The sequence below is a fragment of the Osmerus mordax genome, chromosome 22 (assembly GCF_038355195.1).
Source record: "Osmerus mordax isolate fOsmMor3 chromosome 22, fOsmMor3.pri, whole genome shotgun sequence".
Lineage (NCBI taxonomy): Eukaryota > Metazoa > Chordata > Actinopteri > Osmeriformes > Osmeridae > Osmerus > Osmerus mordax.
In genome coordinates, this window is record NC_090071.1 from 9,107,582 (window position 1) to 9,129,722 (window position 22,141).

A 22,141-nucleotide genomic window follows, 5' to 3' on the forward strand; every position below is an offset into this window, starting at 1 on the left:
TCAGGTTTATCAGTGAGAATGATGCCATTTTAAACGGGACATGTCTTTGCATGTTGTGAGGTTCAGACTTGCAGGACAAAAACCACACTACTAGCCAGGTAAATGCATTGTGAACGCTTTTTGTTACTTTACTTGTTTAGAGATAATTGTGTTCTGTTTATAAAAGTAATTGTGTATATACTACTGATTTCAAAATAATTTGCACATAGCTTGTTTGTTTGTATATCATGAACTCTTATGAAATATGAAAAGGACAGACACATTTCGAGTAGCATTTTTTGTTTTTGTGTTCCAGCAAATACAATGGAAGGAACTTCCAAAAAGGAAAGCTCTGTTGCTGCCCAAGTTCCCTTTCTCCACCTGTGCAACACACTTGAGAAGATCCAGAAGTCCAAACTTCGACCAGACAAAGCCAAATTTCTCAAGGACTTCTTAGACTCGTGGCGAAAGTTCCACGCTGCCCTCCACAAAGACCACCCCCAGACCACAGACTCCTTCTATCCAGCGATGCGCCTCATCGTCCCTCCTTTTGAGAGAGAGAGAATGGCCTATGGCATTAAAGAGAGCATGTTGGCTAAGCTTTACATCGATGTGTTGGGCCTGCCGAAGAATGGACCCGAGGCGAACAAACTGTTGAACTACCGTGCCCCCGGCACGTCTCAGGCAGAGGCGGGAGACTTCGCAGGGATGGCCTACTTTGTGTTGAAGAAACGGTGCACGAGCCAGGGCAGCCTCAGCATCAAAGAGGTCAACGACTTCCTGGACTCGGTGGCCATGAACAACGCGGGCAAGAACAAGGACTTGGTGAAGAAGAGCCTGCTGCACCTCATCACCCAGAGCACAGCCCTGGAGCAGAAGTGGCTGATCCGAATGATCCTCAAGGACATGAAGCTGGGCGTCAGCAAGGAGACGGTGCTCCAGGTGTTCCACCCGGACGCCGCCGAACTCTACAACGTCACCACCGACCTGGACAAGGTGTGCCGTCAGCTCCACGACCCCTCCGTGGCTCTCGTCGACGTCTCCATCGGCCTCTTCTCGGCCTTCAAGCCCATGCTGGCGGCTGTGGGTCACATGCGCCAGGTGGAGAAGCAAATGGGAAGCAATCCCTTCTTCATCGAAACCAAGCTGGACGGAGAACGGATCCAGCTGCACAAGGACGGGGACGTCTACAAGTACTTCACCAGGAACGCTTTCGAGTACACGCAGCAGTTCGGGGCTTCGCCTCTAGAGGGCTCCCTGACTCCTTACATTCACAACGTCTTCAAGTCTCACGTGGTCTCGTGCATTCTGGACGGCGAGATGATGGCCTACAACGCCACGACGGAGGCCTTCATGCAGAAAGGGAGCAAGTTCGACATCAAGAGGCTCATGGAGGATTCGGAGTTGCAGACGTGCTTCTGTGTCTTCGACGTCCTGCTCGTGAACAACCAGAAGCTGGGCAAGGAGACGCTTACGAAGCGTGACGACGCCCTGCAGACCATCTTCACGCCCGTTAAGGGCAGAATACAGCTGGTGCGCAAAACAAAAGTCACCAGCATGCAGGATGTGGTGAACGGCCTCAATGAAGCCATCGACAACAGGGAGGAGGGGATCATGTTGAAGGATCCCATGTCCATCTATAAGCCTGATAAAAGAGGTGAAGGCTGGCTCAAGATCAAGCCTGAGTACGTGGACGGCTTGATGGATGAACTCGACCTGCTGATAGTCGGTGGCTACTGGGGCAAAGGAAGGAGGGGTGGAATGATGTCTCATTTCCTGTGCGCAGTGGCTGAGGCCCCAGGCCTCGGAGAGAAACCCTCCGTCTTCCACACGCTGTGTCGCATCGGCTCCGGCTACACCATGAAGGAGTTGTACGAGCTGGGCTTGAAGCTGGCCAAGCACTGGAAGGTCTACCGGAAGAACGACCCTCCCGCGTCCATCCTGTGCGGCACGGAGAGGCCCGAGGTCTACATCGAACCCTGCAACTCGGTCATCATCCAGGTCAAGGCGGCCGAAATAGTCGGCAGCGACATGTACAAGACCAACTGCACGCTCCGTTTCCCCCGGATAGAGAAGATCAGGGAGGACAAGGAGTGGCACCAGTGCATGACCCTGGCCGAGCTGGACCAGTTCCGCGGCAAGGCGTCCGGGAAGCTAGCCTCGCGCCACCTCCGCCTCAGTGCCGACGAGCCCCAAAGGAAGAAGCGTAAGCCGGCGGTCAAGCCCAAGAAGACCATCGGCGTCATCGACCACTTCAAGTCCACGGACCTCTCGGACGTGACCAAGGAGACGGACATGTTCGAGGACGTGGAGTTCTGCGTCATGAGCGGCAGCGCGGAGCACCCCAAAGCGGAGCTGGAGAAAGGCGTGGCCAGGTGCGGGGGCGTCGTGGTGCAGAACCCCGGCCAGGACACCTACTGTGTGATCGCGGCCGTGGAAAACATGCGTGTGAAGAACCTGATCTCCGCCGACCGGCACGACGTCGTCTGGGCCGCGTGGCTGCTCGAGTGCCTGGACGGGAAGCGCGTGGTGCCATGGCAACCCCGCCACATGATCCACATGTCCCCCTCCACGAAGGAGCACTTTGCCAAGGAGTATGACCGCTACGGAGACAACTATTTCGTGGACACCAGCGAGGCGCAGCTCAGGGAGGTGTTTGGGAGGATCAGTAGCGTGGACACGAGCGCCACCTGCTCAGGGCTGGTGGAGCAGCGATACGGCTGGGACGACCTGCCCACCAGCATGTTCAGACCCTTCAGGGCCTACGTGGACAGCTACGCCCAAGTGGGAGACCCCAAGACGGCCATACCGGCGACGGGTTTGGACACGCGCGCTCTGGAGTTCCGCTTCCATGGGGGGACGGTGGTCCAGAAGCTTGAGGAGGGGGTGTCCCACGCGATCGTGGCAGGGGAAACCAGGGTGCCGGAGTTGAGAAGGCGGAGAAGGCTCTTCGCCAAGAAGTTCAAGATGGTGAAGGAATCGTGGGTTACGGACTCTATCCAAGCTGGACATTTGCAGAATGACAATGACTACCTGGTGTGATGGTGACTATCAAGCTATGACCGGAATATGGAAAGCTTGTGTTAGAGATTGGAATTTCATTTGGATTTTAGAGTGTAAATACAGTAGATGCATTGGCTACTTTTTAACAGGTTTACAAGATCACTGTTTGCCACATATTTTTAAAGGAAGTGAAATGGTCGTGTTTGAAGTATAGACTAAATGAACGATTGAAACACGATACAGTAATTACTGATGAGGATTTTAAACTGCTATACACCTATCAAAATGTACCCTGTTCATATGCCAGAAGAAAAGATTGCTATCTGAGAACACTGCCTTCATGTGATACCAGGCAGACAATTGAATTTTGAAATGCAAAGGACAATTAGAAAGAGATTAAGTTTGTTCAATCATTATTAATAAAGATGATTAAATCATGGAAGTGCAACACTGTGGTACCTCATATTGTCAGACATTGGAGCCAGGGGTCTTCAAAATTGCTTGATGTACTGTACATGTCACCTGGAGCCTGTCTGTTTTGAATTGACAGCCTAGTTATCTTAGGCGATAGAGTAGGGACCTGCGTGGAATAAATGATTAGGCTAGTGGGTGGGTGGGGGGCCACTGCATGAGTTGGAAAGTGAGGGCTTGTCTGTCAGAGAGATGCACTGCTGGAGTCCACCAAAATAGGAACCCCTCAGGGCACAGAAGATGTCCCCCTGCATCTCTCTCCTCAAAGGTTACTAAGGTGCCATGGGAATGGAAGTGTGTGCTCTAACCTTCACAACTCCCCCACTGGTGTGTAAAGGACAGATCAACATGTCTTGGTTTAGGCACTCTCAGACAGGCATGTCTGCTGTTCAAATGCAGAAATGTAATTATTCTTTACCCGGGTTTTTATGATGTGGCACATTGTCTGAAAGAAAAGATGGCCTTCTCATTAGATTAGAATTGATGACAGAATGAGGCTCGGCACCACAGGGGGAAAAACCACGAATTATTGGTTTAAAACAGGCATATGTCACACTATGTGTTTAGGGCTCAAATCACTGACGTGCCAGAGCCTGATAAGATAAATGCTCTAATTGGCCTCGTCTATACACAACAGTGGGGAAATGTTACACTGTGTTGGTCTAGGAGAAATAAATGGCTCGGAAACCGTGGTGCGCCTTCAACCGAAATGATCTGCCCCCCACAGAGACCAAACAGACGCTTACGACTGCCGGGCAGATACGTCTTGCAAATGAGCATATCCTCCGCCTGAGGAGGAAACTGCATTCTGATCCAAGATCTGCTTCCCCTCGCCTGTTCCCAAACTCCACCATTACAGATGACACACGCACACGCTCTCTAGATCAGATGCTTAGCTTTTCTTTTCTTTTCTTTTTTTTGGGGGGGGGGGGGGGGGGGGGTATCTTTACTATATATGCTACATTGTATCTCGCTCCCAAATGACATCCATTGTGTTAGAAGACCTAGTTCAAGACTAATGTGTTCAAGTTGGTTCAAAGCAAATCAAAAGTGTCCACTTCTTCCCAGTAGCAGGTCTTAGTATGCATCTGTGAGAGAAGACCCAGTTGACTTTCTACTGTGTCATTGGTACAATTGTTAGTATTGTAATAGTGTTATATTGATAGTGTTCTCAAAGGTATAGTGTGTATGTGCTTACTGTATCAGATAAATAATTGTTATATGTTACACTAATGTGTCCTTATTCTGTCCTTAAAGGTATGATCTATTTACCTCACCTAGAGATAGGATATGGGCCTGTACTCTCATATACACAGGATTCAGGATGGATTACTCATTTAAATGCCATTGTAGAAAGTAATGTATAACTAAACAGAAAGAAGTGCACACGTTTGGATATCTTTAAACAATAGTGTCGTTAAACACAGTGGTTGTAGTAGAAGAGGAGACCGAAATAGGCACTGAACCTAAGGCTATGAATATGTCAATGCACATTCACCATTTGAGCGCAGATCTACAAATGCGTCAAGGAGGGAACGGTCGTAGCACTGAAGATGTGGCGCGCGACAGAGCTCCGCCAAAAAACAGTTTCTGACAAACATGGCGACATCTTAACACGAGACTAACATGAGACTGCACAGTAAAGGATACTATCCCAGGTATTTTGCCCAAACAAGGAAGCGAAAATCATCGCAGTGGTAAAGCAAGACCAAGGCAAGGAGGCTGGACCAAGCCTTCCTCTCAGAGCCACTGGAGTCGGGAGAACGTAAATGCATGCAAGTGTGCCGTAAAACGGGTCTACGCATAGGACCAGAGCGGAGCGGCGGGTAGAGGAGGTGGGGGGCAAGACATGTTGCTAAAGAATACTAGCATCTTCATTGGAGAGCCATGGAGAACACGGCCCCATCGATGCACTAATCTCTCCACGAACACATTAATTGAATGGGAATTAGGCTACCGATAATCGCGGAGGTAAGCCTGGACCACCGACTACACCACAACATTTAAGAGGAGAAAAACGCAAATTAGACCCCACGTCAATGAATGTTGTGACAGAGAAGCCCCCACGGTGGAGTCGGCCGGTGAAGCGCGTTCCCAAAATATGACCAGGGGTGCTTGGACGTGTCGGCAGCAAGATGACGGCTTAAAAATCTGGCTAGAACCCCGCGAGAACGAAAAGCCATTCACCGACTCAGAGAGGGCCCAGAGATGGCGACTGTCCTTGGCGTCTCTCCTGTTTTTAACCATTCTGCTCTCCGATCACTTGTGGTTCTGCGCCGAGGCTAAAGTGACAAGGACCCGTGATAAGTTTTCATCAAAAGACTTTGGCGCTTATCCATCAAACCATATACCACCCAACCACCATTTAGCTAACAGCAGCCTCAGAGGAAACGAAGATGCTATTTTTATAGGAAATTCTACCAAACCTTTGTGGCGACTTGAAACTTGCCACCTCGATAGTTTATCTAAAAACTGCTTTACTTTTGATGATGCCGACCATTTGTGCAAGGGCATTTCCGAAAAAGAGGGGACGCGGTCTGTAAATATTAGTGATTTATACCTTTCCTTTTGTAATTCTTATTCTCTTCTGGATTTGTTTTACGGGTCTACAAGTCCGGACAATTTGAACTGCAGTCTTGACGTGCTCGTTGATGGCGATATGGCAAGGTGCAGTCTTTGCGTCCAGGCGTACCAGCGCTACGACCAGCACGCCCAGGAAAAATATGAGGAATTTGAAATTATGACTCAGAAATACGAAACGGATGCATATTCCGTGAGAACTTGCATGGAGCAGTGCAAGGTAGGCTAAAGGGGATCTTCTATCCATCTGTTGATTTTGACTGAATACATACAGCCTTTCTCCCATCGAGTCGTCATGGTAACGGATGACAGATTCAAGGAGACTCCCCGCTGTAGGCTCAAGACGCATGGCCTCATGCTCATCACTTCGGTTTGTGTGTAGGATAGGATGAAGGCCTACCGGTATGCTAAATGGCTTTTGGGTGGAAGTGGTAGGCTATTCTAGCGCTCTTTACCTTGGTGCGTAAAAACTTGAACTCACCCGTAAGGTTAAAATGATAATAGCAATGTTTATGTAGTGCTTCATTGTAGATCGACTTCATTATATATAATAGCCCATGTTTGCTAAACAAGTGTCTGAATTGAGGGTGCCAGGTGTTCGGCCATTGCCGCTTCACTCATTTCATTAAAGTTGAGAGGAAACCGGTAGTTCCCCAGCTTAATCCGCTGGAAGTCTTTTGCCAGTGTTTGTTGCCAATGTTTGTTCAACACTTGCCTGCTGTAGGATGGGGTCTATTATAAGTCATAAAGCTGGAAGACAACGTTGACATGGAATAGTGGTAGTAATTGAGATATATATATTTTTTGCCTGACGGCTTTTACGGCATTTAGGCCCAATGTAACGTATATTTAGAACTGTCCGTGGTGCTGAAATCAGGCAATTCTAATGGACAGAGCCATGCCAAGCTGATAACATTAATTTAATGGAAAGATAGCTAGGGGTTGCTGATGGCAACGGGGTGTTTCTGCATGTGTTTGTGTGTGTGTGTGTGTGTGTCATACTGTACGTGTTTGTTTGTGCGTGTGTGAAGTGTATTAATCAAGCTAATTGTGTATGCCAGAGCTTCTATGCCTGTGATAAAGAAACAGGTGTGCGGAAACAGGCCTGTGTGTGTGTCACAGTGGAGTGTCAGCTGCCTGCGTGTGAATACAGAGCGTGGAGGTTGCACCATCCGCCTTTATTAAGTTTGCAGAGGGTCACTGTCCAAACAGACACACTGACTTGTTATTGCTATGAGTAATCTTCACAACCGTCCCCGTTTTGTCTCTTGGTCTCCCCTCTTGTTACTATAGAGTGGCATGGGTCAGAATAGGCAACCTGCACAAGACGTAAGTAGTCCAGAGAGACAGCTTGACTGACAGGACAGGGGGGGACAAGGGGGACGGACAGGATGAAGGGAGAGGCTGGTGCACAGCCATCCAGCCCAAAAAGGGGGGACTGGCAGACAGAAAGACGGAACACAAGGAGCCTGGTGAACTGACGGCCGGGTAGATTGTCAAACGGGGGGACAGGTGGACAGGAAGAGACACACAGTCAGACAGTCAGACAGTCAGACAGTCAGACAGAGCGACAGGCTCAGCTTGTTGCTCATTGTAAAAACCCATCAACAGATATATACGGTCGATTTGAACATTGCGACAACATCTGGCACGGGGAGGGGGGAGGTCAAACGAGTAGGCTGGCCTGGTACTGTGTAAATGTGATGACAGCCCACTCCCCCCCCCCCCCCCCCCCCCAATGCACCCCCTACCCCATTGTAACATTGTCGCAGGAAACGCTATGTAATTATATGCGTTACTACGGTTTGAAGGCATTGCTCTCTTTTCAGCAAGATTCATGAGAGCGGGGGCTCTCTTGGGGTAAAAGGGATTAGGCAGAAGTGCAAGTGAAGGTTGCAAAACTAAAACACAATGAAAATGACCCTGCTCCTGGCCCTGGAGAGCACCCCCCCCCCTCCCTCCCTCCCATACCTGGTTCCAGTCCTTTAATTACCTCGGCCGTGGTGCCACGGAATAACGGTACGCAGCAACTTCCACTGTTACCGCGATGCTGCTACCACAGGTAATCATGTGTAGTACAGTAATTAGTGTCAAGTTAATGTGTAGCATTACCCACGCAGCCCCGTTATATATTTCTCTCGCAGCATGTGTCACAGGTGACATGCTGGCATTTTGAAAGCCCACGGTTACCGAGGTTGGCCTTGATTTCCTTACCCGTACACGCCGCCAAGCACTGCACTCGCTTGACTACAGGATGTGGGGACACACATACCTGGCAGGTATGCCAGCTCTCAAGCCACAAGAGCTCTCCTGAAACGATGATGTCATGCTCCTTCACAGCTTAATGTTGGCCTGCTCTCGAATACTGTACCTGTACCTCTGTAATCGCACTGTGGGGTGTGGGGACTAACGGCTTCAAAGCTCGGGGAAACGTGTTCATCTTAGCGGTCGAATCTGTGCCAAAATCCCCAGTAAGACAATTGAACCTAAGTGTTCTCAGTTATGAAATGCTCCGGGACTATCAACCATTCAGAAGGGTGTGAACACATGGGTGTGAACGATGCATACATTGTTTTTCGAGGCAGCATAGACAGGAGACGGGTAGCGGGACAGATGAGGTTAGGTTGTTTGGCCCAAACATCTATGATGTCGGTCGGCAACAAAAAACACGACGCTCAACATGACTCCCCGAAGAAACCGCCCGCTGTGAATCACTGCCTGTAGAGGTCACTGCACAGAGATATACGTACACCTGCAGTCCACAGATGTGGCTTTGATCCCTCCGGCTAGATATGGAACATCAGACAGAGGCAAACATGTGACGCTCTCGGGGCTCTTTGATATCGGACTCTTTCTGACGGGATGTAGCTGTGCTGGAAGCGCCACGCCGTTGGGTTACCCGTACACCTCCATCTTCCACGGCCCCCGCAGACAGGCCCTCGGAACAGATGCCCCCTCGGAGCGGAGGAAGAGGCAGGTGTGTGACAGCGAGTGCTGTAGTCGTCCTTATCTGCCTAGTGAGTCCTTTCTCTCTCCCCCCCCCCCTACCGTTTCCGTGCAGTGAGAATGATCCGTGTTGTGCGACAGGGACTTGTAAGAAAGCATAGATAACTGTCTTTAGCAGCTGTTATCTATTGTGTTATGTACTGGTCACTTAGCCTTGAACACAGGTAGACTCACCTCACACACACGCAGCACTCTTTTTACATTCCGGTGGTAAAGGCAGGCTGATATCGTGCCTATTGCAAATCGACAGTGTGTAAGTGCGTGAATAAGTATTTGCAGCACAGGCCTGTATTGTTTTTGGCTGTGTGTTTGTCCACGTTATTCATAAATCCCTTGTGTGTGTGTGTGTGTGTGTGTGTCCGTGTTCTGTGCTGTGGGATGTTGACCTTGTAGAGGCTTTGTCCCACTCAGGGGAGCTTGTCTCCCTGCAGGCTGTTCCATGGCAGGCTTTTATGAATGAACTCAGGTGATCAGAATGCTAAATAACCAACCGACCCTGCAGAACCAAAGCTGCGGCACACACCAGCATTGCTCACATGGCGACACACACACACGCTCGTACACACACGAAGAGGTCTTTGGTAAATGTAGGGAGGTTCTCGTGAAATATACCTGAATCCTACCCCTTCACGTCTGTAGTCGGGACTGTTCTGTTCATTGTTTAAACCTCGGCCAGTGATTGGAGATTACTGAGAGAAGATGCTTGCTCTGTAGCAACCTACATGAATGGCTGAAAGCTGCTCATTAACTGTTCTTGCGGGTTTGACCTACATTTGATAATGCCTGCCTCACATAAATGTCTGAATCTACATATCTTGTGACGGTAAAAAAAAAAAAATCTGTTAAATTAACACGCTCCGGTGGAGACAGGCTGCAACTGTACGTCATTCGTGCAGAGCCTCATTTGCACTTCTCTGATTCATTTCCTGTCAGTCACGTCATGTGACGCGCCGTATGCAGGAACAAGATAAAATCGTCAAAATAACAACGCGAGCGACAGTTACCTAAGCTGCTGTTTTTCACGGCACGCACAGCCCCTGTTCTTTCCCCTTTCCCCCCCCCTCCCGCTCCAGGTAATCTGAGTCTGTGCCCTCTGATTTACTGTACAGATACAGTAAATCATAAATCTGACTATCGATGAATCCCAGAGCGACGGGAAAGCGCGCCTCGAGCTTTGTCGCTCGAACCGGCGCGTCGGTAGGGTAGCACAGTATGTGGCGCGCTGTATGCAAAGCAGACCTTTAATGCTTTCCTTTAACAGCCGAGCAACACGTCTGGGATGGATGAGCACGAGGGCCGAGAGGCAGCTCGGCTAAGCCGCGTGGCGTCCATTAGGATGATTGAGGATGATGTCACTCGCTGTTAAATGAATTGTCAAACGCAGAATTGGACCACGGAGCTGTTTGTCGTCCCCGGTCCCCCGACACCAGACAGGATAGAGAAGCCCCCCTGTAGAAGGCGTCCATGTCCAGTTTTCTCGTGGCGTGGTGGCCTCTAGCAGCCCCCACACCCGCATTCAATCCTCTTTCTCACTCGCTGGAGGAGAAATGCAGATTATTTTCAGATGAAGGTTGTTTTCGAGAATACCATCCTTCACCCCGGTATTTTCGGGCAGGCTGACAGCTCCCGAGGAAGTGTCTGCTGCGGTTGCAGTGTTCTGTGCGGTGCTCCGGGTGTCCAGGGTCTCTGAGGCACAAAGGGATCCTGGAAAAGACAGCGTCATGACTGGTCTCCGGAGAGCTCGCTCCCCTTCCTGGTTCACCCAGTAAACAATACGTGTGGCTAATAGGTCAGAGGTCGTCGTCTGAATAGTACTCTTGACAGGTTCTGTTGGCGTTGATTAGCTTCCGCTGAGGCCTGCCTCTTCTCATCAAGGTGACACAAGATCTTGGGCTTCATCACAGACACCCGTATCGCCTCGGTGATGAAGCTCCTCTCCTCCTTCTCCTGTTTATTGCCGAAGCTAGGCGACAGGTTGCTTGTGTTCTCGAAGCACAAAACGAGACTGTTGACACTCCTCCTTTAAACTCCGTACATGTTGTGTAGATCATGCGTTAAGGTCTCTCACAGGCCTCGACACCGCCACCGCCCTCTGCCCTAGATTTCACAACGTGTTTTGTAACCATTTCATAACCACTGAGAGCGCTCAAAATGCAGCTCTACCCTACCCTGAATCCATGTTTAAAGGGCTTTGCCAGTCCAAGTTGCAGTCTGGTTGCGTAAACATGCACCTGGACCATCAGTACAGTAGTTATCTTTAAGTTGACGCTGACCTCCAGAGGTACACAACCTCCCCCTTTCACGAATGACGGTTTGGATAGATGCACCTGGCAACTACACAATGTATCACCCCCTGTCTTACTTCCAATCTAATTCAACCAATTTTTGCAAGAAGGAAAGTCCAAGGTTATAGACTGTTTTTAATCTCCCTTCAGTTAGTATGCTGTGATAGAAAATGCGTCCTCGGAAACCTGAAGTGATCTGGTTGCTGATTAACACTTGAAAGCAATCAGCTGTTTAAAAAATGACACTGATAGGAGACTGCCATGGGATTTGGGGCTTCTTTCTTTTTGGACACTCTCTGGTTGTTATTTAATCTTTCCCCTCTTTCCTTTTTGGCAAGGGTTTATTCCTCGGCTGAGCAGAGCAGAGACTGTGATAAGAATCTCCTGATGACAAGTAATGAAAGCCCTGAATGGGATTGAGAGGGAGAAAGAGAGAGAGAGAGAGAGAGAGAACGTGAACGTGAGGGAGTGCATGTGTGTGTGTGCGCATTTGTATTTGGAAGCGATTCAGAGAGAGAGAGAGTGTGTGTGTGAGAGAGCGAACAAGCTCAATGCCACAGTTCGTTGTCGTCCCTCCAGGCCCTGGGAGACGATAGCATCGTGGCTAATGAGAGGCACAAAAGCCCTGGGCGTGTCTCGGAAAAAGAGAGCCAGTATTCATAAACATAATTACAAATTCTCCGCGACACCAACTAGCATTTGCATTTCATTCCGCTCTTCCTTCAGCGATAATAATGGCGGGGCTCTCGACCATGGAGATATGTTCTCAAGAAGAGACTTGTAAGCTATCAGTGCATGTGGAGAGTACCTATAAGCAAAAGCCTGCAAGACCCTTCAGATGGACTGATTCATAGGAAACAGCCGACCAAATCAACTTTAGGTTTATGTCAACTGTCAATTGAACTTGAAATGAGGAAGGGAAAATTGAAAGAAAAAGAATTGGCTAACCAACAATTTTTTATTGGAAGAAAAACGCGAGTTGAGTGCTGCCGTCCTCACAGGCCGCACATACTAGTTGAATAATCCAGGATTACAATCTGACGACGCTCCTCGATATCTCACTAGATAGCCATGAGCAGTGTGGTGAGAGAAGCATGCTCCTCAGGTGGAGTCAGGTGGCTGAGCGGTTAGAGAATCGGGCTAGTAATCAGAAGGTTGCCAGTTCGATTCCCGGCTGTGCCAAATGACGTTGTGTCCTCGGGCAAGGCACTTCACCCTACTTGCCTCGGGGAGAATGTCCCTGTACTTACTGTAAGTCGTTCTGGATAAGAGCGTCTGCTAAATGACTAAATGTAAATGCTCCTCCCAGAAAACATGGCTTGTTGTGAAAGGCCGCCCTACTAGGCAGGTGGCGTCTTCTAATCAGGTTTATGAGGATTAATAGTCCCCAGACATGCTTCTGCCACCACCCCCATCACCCCCCCCCCCCCCAGCACTCAGATCCTCAGACAGTTCCCCTCCTGTCACACACCTGTCTGCTTGTTAGAGACACTAAGGATCCCTCTAGCTCAACCACTCCTGGAGCTGTTCTTCCGCTCTTTCTATCTCTCTCTCTCTCTATTTATCTCCCCCCTATCCCCGTCTCTCTCTGTTTTGCACCCCGCCCTCTGTCTCTCCCTCTGTCTGTCTTTCACTCTCTCTCCAAAGGAACAACAGAGCTGTGATTGAATTGGCCTGTATCTCCTTCAGGCTGGGAGAGAAAGAGAGAGAAAAGGAAATAGAGAGAGAGAGAGATGAAGAGAAAGAGAGGGAGAGCGAAAGAGAGAGAAAGAGAGAGAAAGAGAGAGAAAGATGGTACAGCTGATGATGAACGAGGAGCTGCCAGGGGACTGCCTAGAGAACACACAAACACACGCACACACACTGGCACACACACACACACACACACTCGCACACCCCTTCTAAACATGGGAAGTGGCTCACTCTCATTCAGACGTGGTGTACCATCTTAATCAAGGGCCACGGTAATTGGCCGCAATGGAAATCCTTTCAACACAGAGGTAAATATAGTGTGGTATTGAAGCAGCATCCCTCCCACCAGGCTGGCCGAGACAGGAACAGCAGGGTCGATGGTGACCCCAGGGGAGAATCACTCAATGTTTCCTTGGCTAGGGTCAGAGTTCAGGCTTCCAGGGCAGTGTTGGGAAGAAAGGCAACGACCAGCGCTGCCTGCACCCTCCCAGAGCCCTAACTACATCAGCAGGAAGTCGATACAGCAAGCCCTGTGGGACACACCTACCCAGTTAGTTTGTTTTGCGCTCACACGGACTCAAAAGAAAACAGCTGGTCTGCAAACGCACGAAAGCTGGTTGACGGAAATTCTGTTTGATTTTTTTTTAGTACAAGAAGAGTTGGGCTCTTTTTCTATGTATTAGGATGGATGGCAAAGTGATTGAGATGGTATAACAGTTATTAAGACTGATCACATCAAACCAGGAACACAAGCACACACACACACACAGTCCTAACACCTATTTCCAGAGGCCAAGCACACAGTCAGAGCCTGCAAGTAAGGTTAACTTGGTCCCAACTCTGGCTTAGGTTTTGCTGCCAGCTCTTTTAATCGAGGCACTACCTTTCACCTTGACAATTGGATTTCTTGCCCGAGATGTCAACCCACCTAATATTTCCCATAACTGCAAATGAGTCCCTTGGTTTCAGTTTCCACCCACGCCCCTCACCTCTGTTCTCCACCTCCCCTGCCCTGCCACCCCCCCCCCCCCACCCCTCTTTCTCTGTCCTTGTTCTCCGTGCACACCCTCCTCCCCCTTGGCCCGGGCGCAGTGTGAAACCTCCTTATCGGCAGCATCACAGCAGTGTGGTAAATATTGATCAAGTGGATCGAGAAAAAGGTCCATTGTGTACGCCCCTCCACGCCAGTGCACTGCTGTAAAGCCCACCTGCTGTCGGCCTGGCACTATCCAGACCCCGTGCCGTTCGAGTACCTCGTGCATTCAGGCCTGCCTGGTGCCCCCCCCCCCCGCTGAGAGAGACTTACCCAGCGATCCTCACCGTTGGTGTATTAAGCCCCATTCAGCGATGTCGAAGAGTACCTGAAATCCTCTCAAACACACTGTGTTTACTTGAGCTGGCGTGGATTTATGAAAGGGTGCCCGACAATTGTTTATGCTCGCGACAGAGCCGTTTTTCTTCTTCTTCTATCTTGCCTGCCATGGACAATGATAACTGTACTCTCCTCGGTAGTAACACACCCAATTGACTTCTGACGGTTTATTAAGTCAGGTGTTTTAGGAAAACAAACTTGCTTTGTCTCATGTCGTTACGCATGGGAAGAGACAGCGTTTTGGCTGGTTGAGTGCATAATGACGAGCGCATATAATATTCGTATGCGCACTATTGAATAGTTCTATGGCCAAGATGACTGTGAATGGGATAAGTGGAGAACCGAGGCAAATGGATTATATCCATCCGTGAATGACGGCACAATGGAAGACCTCCATTTATACTGGCCCACTTTTCTGTGTTGTACCGTGCACATGTAACCCAGCAGGGCTTACTAACCATAATTGTAACACATGAGGTTTCGTTTGACAGACACACACATACATACACACAGTGTGGCTGGATGACTCACTGCTTACACGAGCAAATCTGACCTGTCAGTAAATGCATCTACTATTTGCGAATGTTCGTGTGTTTCTTTGAATTGTGATCCAGACATCTCGCTGCTCATTGATGCTTTCAGAGTTCAGAGGAGCGATAGCAACCAGCTACTGTATCAAAGGACAAATCTCCCTCAAACAAGACAATGAGATCAACCTAAACACCATAATAGAACAGAATAGCGCCCTCTGCTGTTTGTGCCCAGGCATGTCAATCCCCTACTCTCAGAACCTTTGATTTGAAAGGCTCGGGGACAGCTTGTCTCCCTCCGGTTTGTCTCTCTCATGCTGAACGATGCCGCAAGAGCCGACCTCCGTTTGAAACAGTCCTTTGACACACACAGCTGAAAATAGCCCGGGTGTGGGAAAAACCTCCTGCTTCGCAGGGCATTACACGATCTGTGTTGTGGTGGTAATGGAACTGCACCTTATTGTGTGATTGAGTGGAGATATCTGACGTTTCACAGGGCTGAGTCAGACATCTGTTTTTAGCCCTGGAGGGGCGTGGCCGCCATCATGTTGGCACCCTGACTGAGGTGGTGTGAGAGCAGGCCGTGAAGACTGCTCCACCTGCAGCCACCTGGAGCATGAAGACAGTTCCTCCTTTGGATATCTGAGTAAACCTGTTTCCTCAGACAACGCTCGAGCCATTTCCACTCAAATGTTCCTACCAGGAACGGAAAAGCCTTTTAAGGAGAAAAGTAAAGACTTTTTTTTTTTTGGGGGGGGGGGGGGGGGCGGGGGGGGGGGGGGGGGGGGGGGGCATAGTGGGACCTATAGTATTTCCCCCAGAACATATCCAGAAGCTGAGAGAGACAGATGGTTTCTTACGTGTACCTTTACCAACAGCTCTGCTCAGGCTAGAATAGCCAGGCCCCACTGGCTCTCTAGAAGCATCCACGCATCCCACTTGGAAGACAATTAAAGTGTCAGTCCTTGACCTGTCATTTGTCAGGGCCAGCTAATCATTTCCTGGTGGCGCTGGTGAAGGAGGACTTTTGGAAGGGCGTCATGCGTGTTTGGGAAGTCGGCGCGCCCGCGATTGAGTCCGTCGGGGCTGCGAGCACCCGGGCTAAACAGTAATGGTGATCATCAGTCATATGTGTGCTTTAGCCCGGAGGAGGTTTTTGGTTTGGCTGTGTTGTGACCCTCGGAGTCTTACAGCTCGCATTATTCAGGGCCTGTGACAGGGCTGTGCATAGGTGGCCAAAACATTGCCTGAGGTAAAGAGGGATCTCGTTCCAAAACTCCCAAGTAGGACCTTTACCCAAAGACCAGAATCGGGTCCAGTTTGATCCCCGAAACAAACGTCTGAAGGTTTTTGTGTTCTCTGCCTTTTCTTCTAATCCTTCCCTTCCTCACACTTTTTTTTTCCTGCTGATCTTTGATTTTTCCTCTGGTCTTTTCATGTGAAACATGATGTTTTTTTTCCGTGCAGGCTGTGCTCTCCCTCCCTCCCGCGGCCTGTAGGACTGTAAACGGAATATGTGAGAAGGTGAGGTGTGAGGTGTGAGGTGTTTGAACGCACATTACAACAACGGGAGCTGTCACTCAGAGAGGCGAGGAGTCTTTGAAGCGGGGGGATTTTCTGTTTGAGAATGACCACATCTAGAGAACTGTCAGGATGGAGACAGCTTTCTCTCTCTGTCTGTCGGTCTGTTTCTCTTCCTCTCCCCTTCCCTCTCTCCCCTCCGTGTGCCTGATGGGAATCCTGGCTGTGCTTGAATGACAGGGGCTCCCCTCCTTTGACTGGAAGGATACAGAGGACCCGTGCTGTTTTTTTTCTCCTCTTCATGTCAAAAGGGAAGGCTTTTCCCGTTCAGTTTTATTTTGAATTTTGACTGTGCATGTGGCCTTTCTTAAAAGACAGACTTATGGGGAAGATTTTTCAAAGGGACACTATATGCCAATGATTGGGTCATCGATAGCACCCTTAAATTCGCTGTGTGCCAATGATTCAGTCAACAATCAACCTTGAATCAAGTAAGGAACAAAATGATATCTATACATTTGAGTTTGCCTTCAAATGTAGATCTGTAAACCCACCAGTTTACCGTCTTCAGTGTGTACAGTATGCACAGGATGTCCTTGGCTGGTTGTAGGAGGAAATATGATGTGTTGAAGATAGGCAGAGGTTGGTCAGACACGAGAGGGCAAGCTTCACATTTACACTGTGGGATCTAATTATACACAGAGGTCTGCTTCCTCAATAACTCAATTCTGCTCTAACACCCTGAAAACAGACACAGGCAAATGCATTGACACGCACGCACGCACGCAACCACCCACCCACGCCCACGCATACACCCACACGCACACCCACACGCACACACACACACACAAGCAAGGGTCGGGGGCTCACAGGATAGGTCAAGACAGCTGAGAGTGGAGCTGTACCTGGTGAATCTGGGCCATTACGAAAAAACAGGAAAACAGGGGTCCAGTTACCTTGACAACCGCCAGCGAGCAGCTCCGGCAGACCCCTGTTCTCCGTCGTCAGATCGCTCTTTGTTTCCAAACGGGCATTCCTTAAAAGAGGTAGACGAGAGGACAAGATCGCCCTTTCGCCCTCCCCGCCGTGCCTCGAATCCTCTGCCCTCACACACCCCGCAACCTACCGTTTATGCTACCGAAAGGTTAGCGGACGACTCGTGGTCCTTACACACGGGTCGTGACGCCCTTTGGTCTTCCTTTGGAATGCCTAGCCTTGACATGCAAACAGTTGTAAGAGTAGATGGGGGAAACGGAAAGCACGTTGCGGGAAATGAGCCGCCCTCAGTAAGCCGGGAGAGGCTCGGGTCGGGGTTGGCTGTGTGCCTGTTTAGCGTTGGTACCCACGGTAGGCCCGGTCATGTGTTTTACACAGTGGAGTCTGTCACCATGCAACGCTCCCGAGAGGGGGCTGGCTTCCTGTGTCCCCCGGGCAGAGGGGAAGGGGGAGGACGGGAGGACGGGAGGAGGGCGGCGATGCGTGCGATGGTGAGAGGAAAGACTGACTTGGACAGAGAGAGAGAGAGAGAGAGAGAGAGAGTGAGAGAGAGAGAGAGAGAGTGAGAGAGAGAGAGAGAGAGAGAGACAGTCATCGGTTCTGCTTTTCAATCTAAATGCAAATGTGAGGAACCCCCCCCCCCAAAAAAAAATAAAACACACAACCCCCCCAAACCTCCCCCCCCCAAAAAAACAAAACAAACAACAACAACTGTCATCCCTTAAAAATCATTTGTCACTACTCATGTGTGCACTGCTCCTGTGTGTATTAGTCTGTGTAGACAGAGAGGCTCCTCTTCTCCATGTCCATTCATGTATACGGTATTTTCCCATTATAAAAACACACAAGCACACACACGCATACACACACACACACACACACACACACACGTACATACACACTCAGCTGTTGGCAGCAGTCTCCTCCATACAGATTTGAAACAATGAAAGCGTTCTCTCTCTCTCTCCCTCCTGCTCCAGCACCATCTCACAAACCCAGCAGCCATCTCTTCTAAGCTCTTTTCAGTCACAAGGCCCCAAGCCCAGGCCACACACACACACACACACACACACACACACACACACGCACACACTACTTCATAGATCGACAAACACACCTATTAAACTGGACACCACGTTGAAACACAGTGGTGATTTAAAGTGCTAATGTGGGGTTACAAATGGATAAGGCAGGCGTCCTAGTGGAATGGCAAGTAATCCCTGTGGATGGCTCTGGCCCCTCCTCCTGGACACTGTGGGTCGGCCGGCTCCTGCTGTGGCCTTGACTGCTTGAGGACGCGAGGCCGAGCCTCCCCGCTCACTCACCGCCTCGACGTCGCTGATTGCGCCTCCGTGACCTCTGTCCTGTTTTTCCTGCATTAGCCATTCTCAGGATGAAGGACGGATGTTGAAAACATTAGAAACCAAGGCTACCGACCCCCCTCCACCCCCCCCTCACCACCCCACCCCACCACCCACCCCCTGTGCAATTATGATCGTTAACAATCATAATGACTAATTTTCTTCGGGGCGTGGACACTGCAGAAAGCAAATGACTTAATGTTTGTACGACATTTGCCATACATACACAAATGGGATATTGTAGTTAGGAGAGTAGACAATTGATTCCATGTCAGAATTTAGACTGTTCGGTTGAACAAGGTGATTGGAGAGACTCAGTAGGCACCCTATCATTGGTCAATAATATGCAACTACCTGACATAAGAATGACAAATTGCTCTTATACAGATTGTTCTGGCATAGGCTGCCGTTGTACAATATCTTGATTCATCCTTAATGAGATTTGAATCTTTAATGTGAAAATAGGGGTTCATTGTTTCATGATTGATTGAACACGCTCACACGCGCACACAGGCTAATTTTACTCTAATGGGCACACACACACACACAAGCAGTAGGAACCCTTAGAGATGAGTCATTCTAAGTATCTCCTGAAGGAGACAGGAGACATCTGTGTCCTTATCTATTGTCCCAGACCCCTTGACATGCTATCCTCAGATTGGAAACGTAGAGGGTACAGGAATAACCAAGACAGAACATAAACATCCATATTATGCAGACAAGGAGCCCCTGTTCACCCATTCATGCGTGTGTGTGTGCGCGCGTGATCGTGCCTGTGCGCGTGTACGTACGTGTGAGCGTGTCTGCGTGTGTGTGTGTGCGCGCGCGCGTGAGTCCGTCTTTGAATGTGTGCGACATTCTGCGAATGTGCGTATATGTGGAAGACGTACGTGTGCCCGTGAAGTATGCGCCCGCCCTTAGAGAATGCACGCACATTTCCTGCGTCAACTGTGCGGAGCTGATGTCTTCCTCGGTGCTGGCTGGTGTCATCTCACGCTCCGGTCTCTTATCTGACCCTCCTGGGCCCAGCCTGCTATTGATCTGTGTTGCACAGCAGCCAAATGGGCAGTGCAGCCTGTGAGGGGGGGGGGGGGTGGGGTTGCCATATCACAGACCCATCAAGGAAAGTGACACTGACGTCTTCATTTACACAGGCCCTGTTCAGTGTGTGCTGCCATGTATGAGATTCACACACAACTTGCGCTGTCCGTGGTACTTCACGAGTGCACGAGTGGACAAACCCAAACGTCCCTGTCCAGGGTGCTGAAGCTGAAGCTTGGGCGTCTGTGTGCAAGTGTGTTTGTGTGTGTGTGTGTGTGTGTGTGTGTGCTGGAATTGCTGTCAGCACAGTTTTTGGAGCGCCTTGTGTAAACAAAAAAAAAAGGAAAGGCCCCGTAATCTCTGACCTTGGCTGAAGGCCAATGACATGTGAGCTTTCTCCTGTCGTTACCTTGTAGTGTGCACACAACTCAGGCACACTGCTGCCCCCTGCAGGCTGAGACCCACAGTTGCACATGTCCAGTCAATGAGTTGTGTTTTGCAATAATGGTTCGATCACATGCAGCATAATCACACACAGCTGACTAAGGCTAAGACAAAGGGGCCATGCAGTAAATTGGAATGAAATGAAAATCTATTTGTTCAGAAGTTCTTTCGGAAAGACCGAGAGCTTTAGATCAAAGGATATTGGCATTTGATTGGCTGAATGTAGGAGATAATTTAAAGTGTGTAGATTATTGTGAAGTAGACAGTGCCCTCTAATGGTGGAATGTGCTACACATGAGCCAGAAAGGTTGAGCAATGTGTTAGCTACTGATTTAAGTGCTAAATCAGTCCTATTTGGAATTGTATTGTATTCTTGTAATCACCTATATGACCCAGTCAATTCCTTAATTACTACTAAAAGTATTGGATTTGTGTTCACAATTTCTCTCTCCCTCCCTCCCCCCTCCCTCTAATCCCAGGAGGCCTATAAACCCTGGCTGTGTGCCCAGTATTTCCCGACCGCCCAGAGGCATTGTGGGAGGACGGTGCCATGTGTCCAGTACTGTCTGGAGGTGCAGCAGAGGTGTCCCTTCATCCTGCCTGACAACGATGACCTCATCCACGGAGGCAGCCCCAGCTTCATCTGCACAGGTGGGAACGCCTCACTTCCTGTCGGCTACGGTCCGCTCGGTTGTTTTGTTCTGCTTGCCATCTGATCCACTGTAATCTGCTCGGGCCTCGCCTCGCCTCTTCTCCTCCTCGCCTCTCCTCCCCTCCCCACTCGCCTCTCCTCGCCTCTCCTCCCCTCCCCCCTCTCCTCGCCTCTCCTCCCCTCCCCCCTCTCCTCTCCTCTCCTCCCCTCCCCCCTCTCCTCTCCTCCCCTCCCCCCTCTCCTCTCCTCGCTTTGCCTCTCCTCTCATCGCCTCTCTGCCCTTTGAAGTTTCTTTTATAGTTCAAGTTCACCTCTGGCAACAGTGACAACAGCATTGATGTGATGACATGCCTGACAAGCATGACCTCATCAGTTGCTAATCATTTCCCACAATGCACCGCGTGGCCCTTCATTTCTCTTGTTTCTTGTGAGGTCAAATCAACAAAGTTCGAATCTTCACCAGCCTGCTCCCCCCCCCCCCATACCATGGTAGCACTTTTTGAAATGTTTTCACTTGTCCGTTTGTGAGTCTGAAATCTGACAAAGACCTTGGGGCATTGTAATTATACTGCTATTGTGCTAATTGACTATATCCTCGATTCATTGTGCCAGCATGCCCAAACAAGCATGGCTACGGCAGGTTTTGCAGTCCTGGTAACTCTCTTTTCTGTGTCTCTGCCAGGGCTTTTGGTGGATTCAGAGCCGGAGAGCAATGCGGAGTGTTGCGACGTCCGATGGGACTCCAAACCCGACAACCGCTCTCGCGGGACACTGAAAAGGACTCCTCCCTCCTGTAACCACCAGGGGGCGTCAGTGACCTCGGCCGCCGCCCCCAGACTTTGTAACGGGCGTCTGAAGCTCTGCCTGCTTGTCCTTGTTCTTCTACATACTGTTGTCACCATCACCACGTCCCACAATTCCACTGGGGTCAGCGTGACGGCCATTTTCTCACTGGAGGAGAGCCCCCCCAGCGAGGAGTGATTGGGGGGCCGCCCCCCTGGAGGGTTTGTCCGGGACTGAGCTTGCAGTGAGGACTGTTCTTCTTGGATTTGACCCCAAAATGGCTACCTTGACTCCAACCGACAACATCCCATCATTTCCCATCCGTTCACCGTCCGAGGCAGGTCGAAGGATGGAGGATGGGGCGGAGGACGATGGGGTTGTGGTTTGAGGGTCGAGGCTTGCTAGAGGTCGCAGCCCGAGGGACT

General features: G+C 49.9%; 2 protein-coding genes across 3 annotated transcripts in view; both read left to right on the forward strand.

Moving 5' to 3' along the window:
- Window positions 1-3,424, forward strand: part of lig4 (ligase IV, DNA, ATP-dependent) — a 4,285-nt gene extending 861 nt beyond the window's left edge. The window contains exons 2-3 of one of the 2 annotated variants that reach the window (XM_067261059.1): window positions 5-98; window positions 296-3,424. In XM_067261059.1, the coding sequence (XP_067117160.1) occupies window positions 304-3,021 (2,718 nt within the window). In that variant the 5' untranslated portion in view covers window positions 5-98; window positions 296-303 and the 3' untranslated portion in view covers window positions 3,022-3,424. Of the gene's footprint in view, window positions 99-295 lie in introns of both variants that reach the window. The other variant, XM_067261058.1, reaches the window with a different exon arrangement.
- Window positions 3,425-5,554: 2,130 nt separating this feature from the next.
- nalf1a (NALCN channel auxiliary factor 1a) lies at window positions 5,555-21,914 on the forward strand. The gene is made up of 3 exons (XM_067260862.1): window positions 5,555-6,253; window positions 20,761-20,932; window positions 21,616-21,914. The coding sequence occupies exons 1-3, from the start codon at window positions 5,555-5,557 to the stop codon at window positions 21,912-21,914; spliced, it is 1,170 nt and encodes a 389-aa protein (XP_067116963.1).
- Window positions 21,915-22,141: the final 227 nt, after the last annotated feature.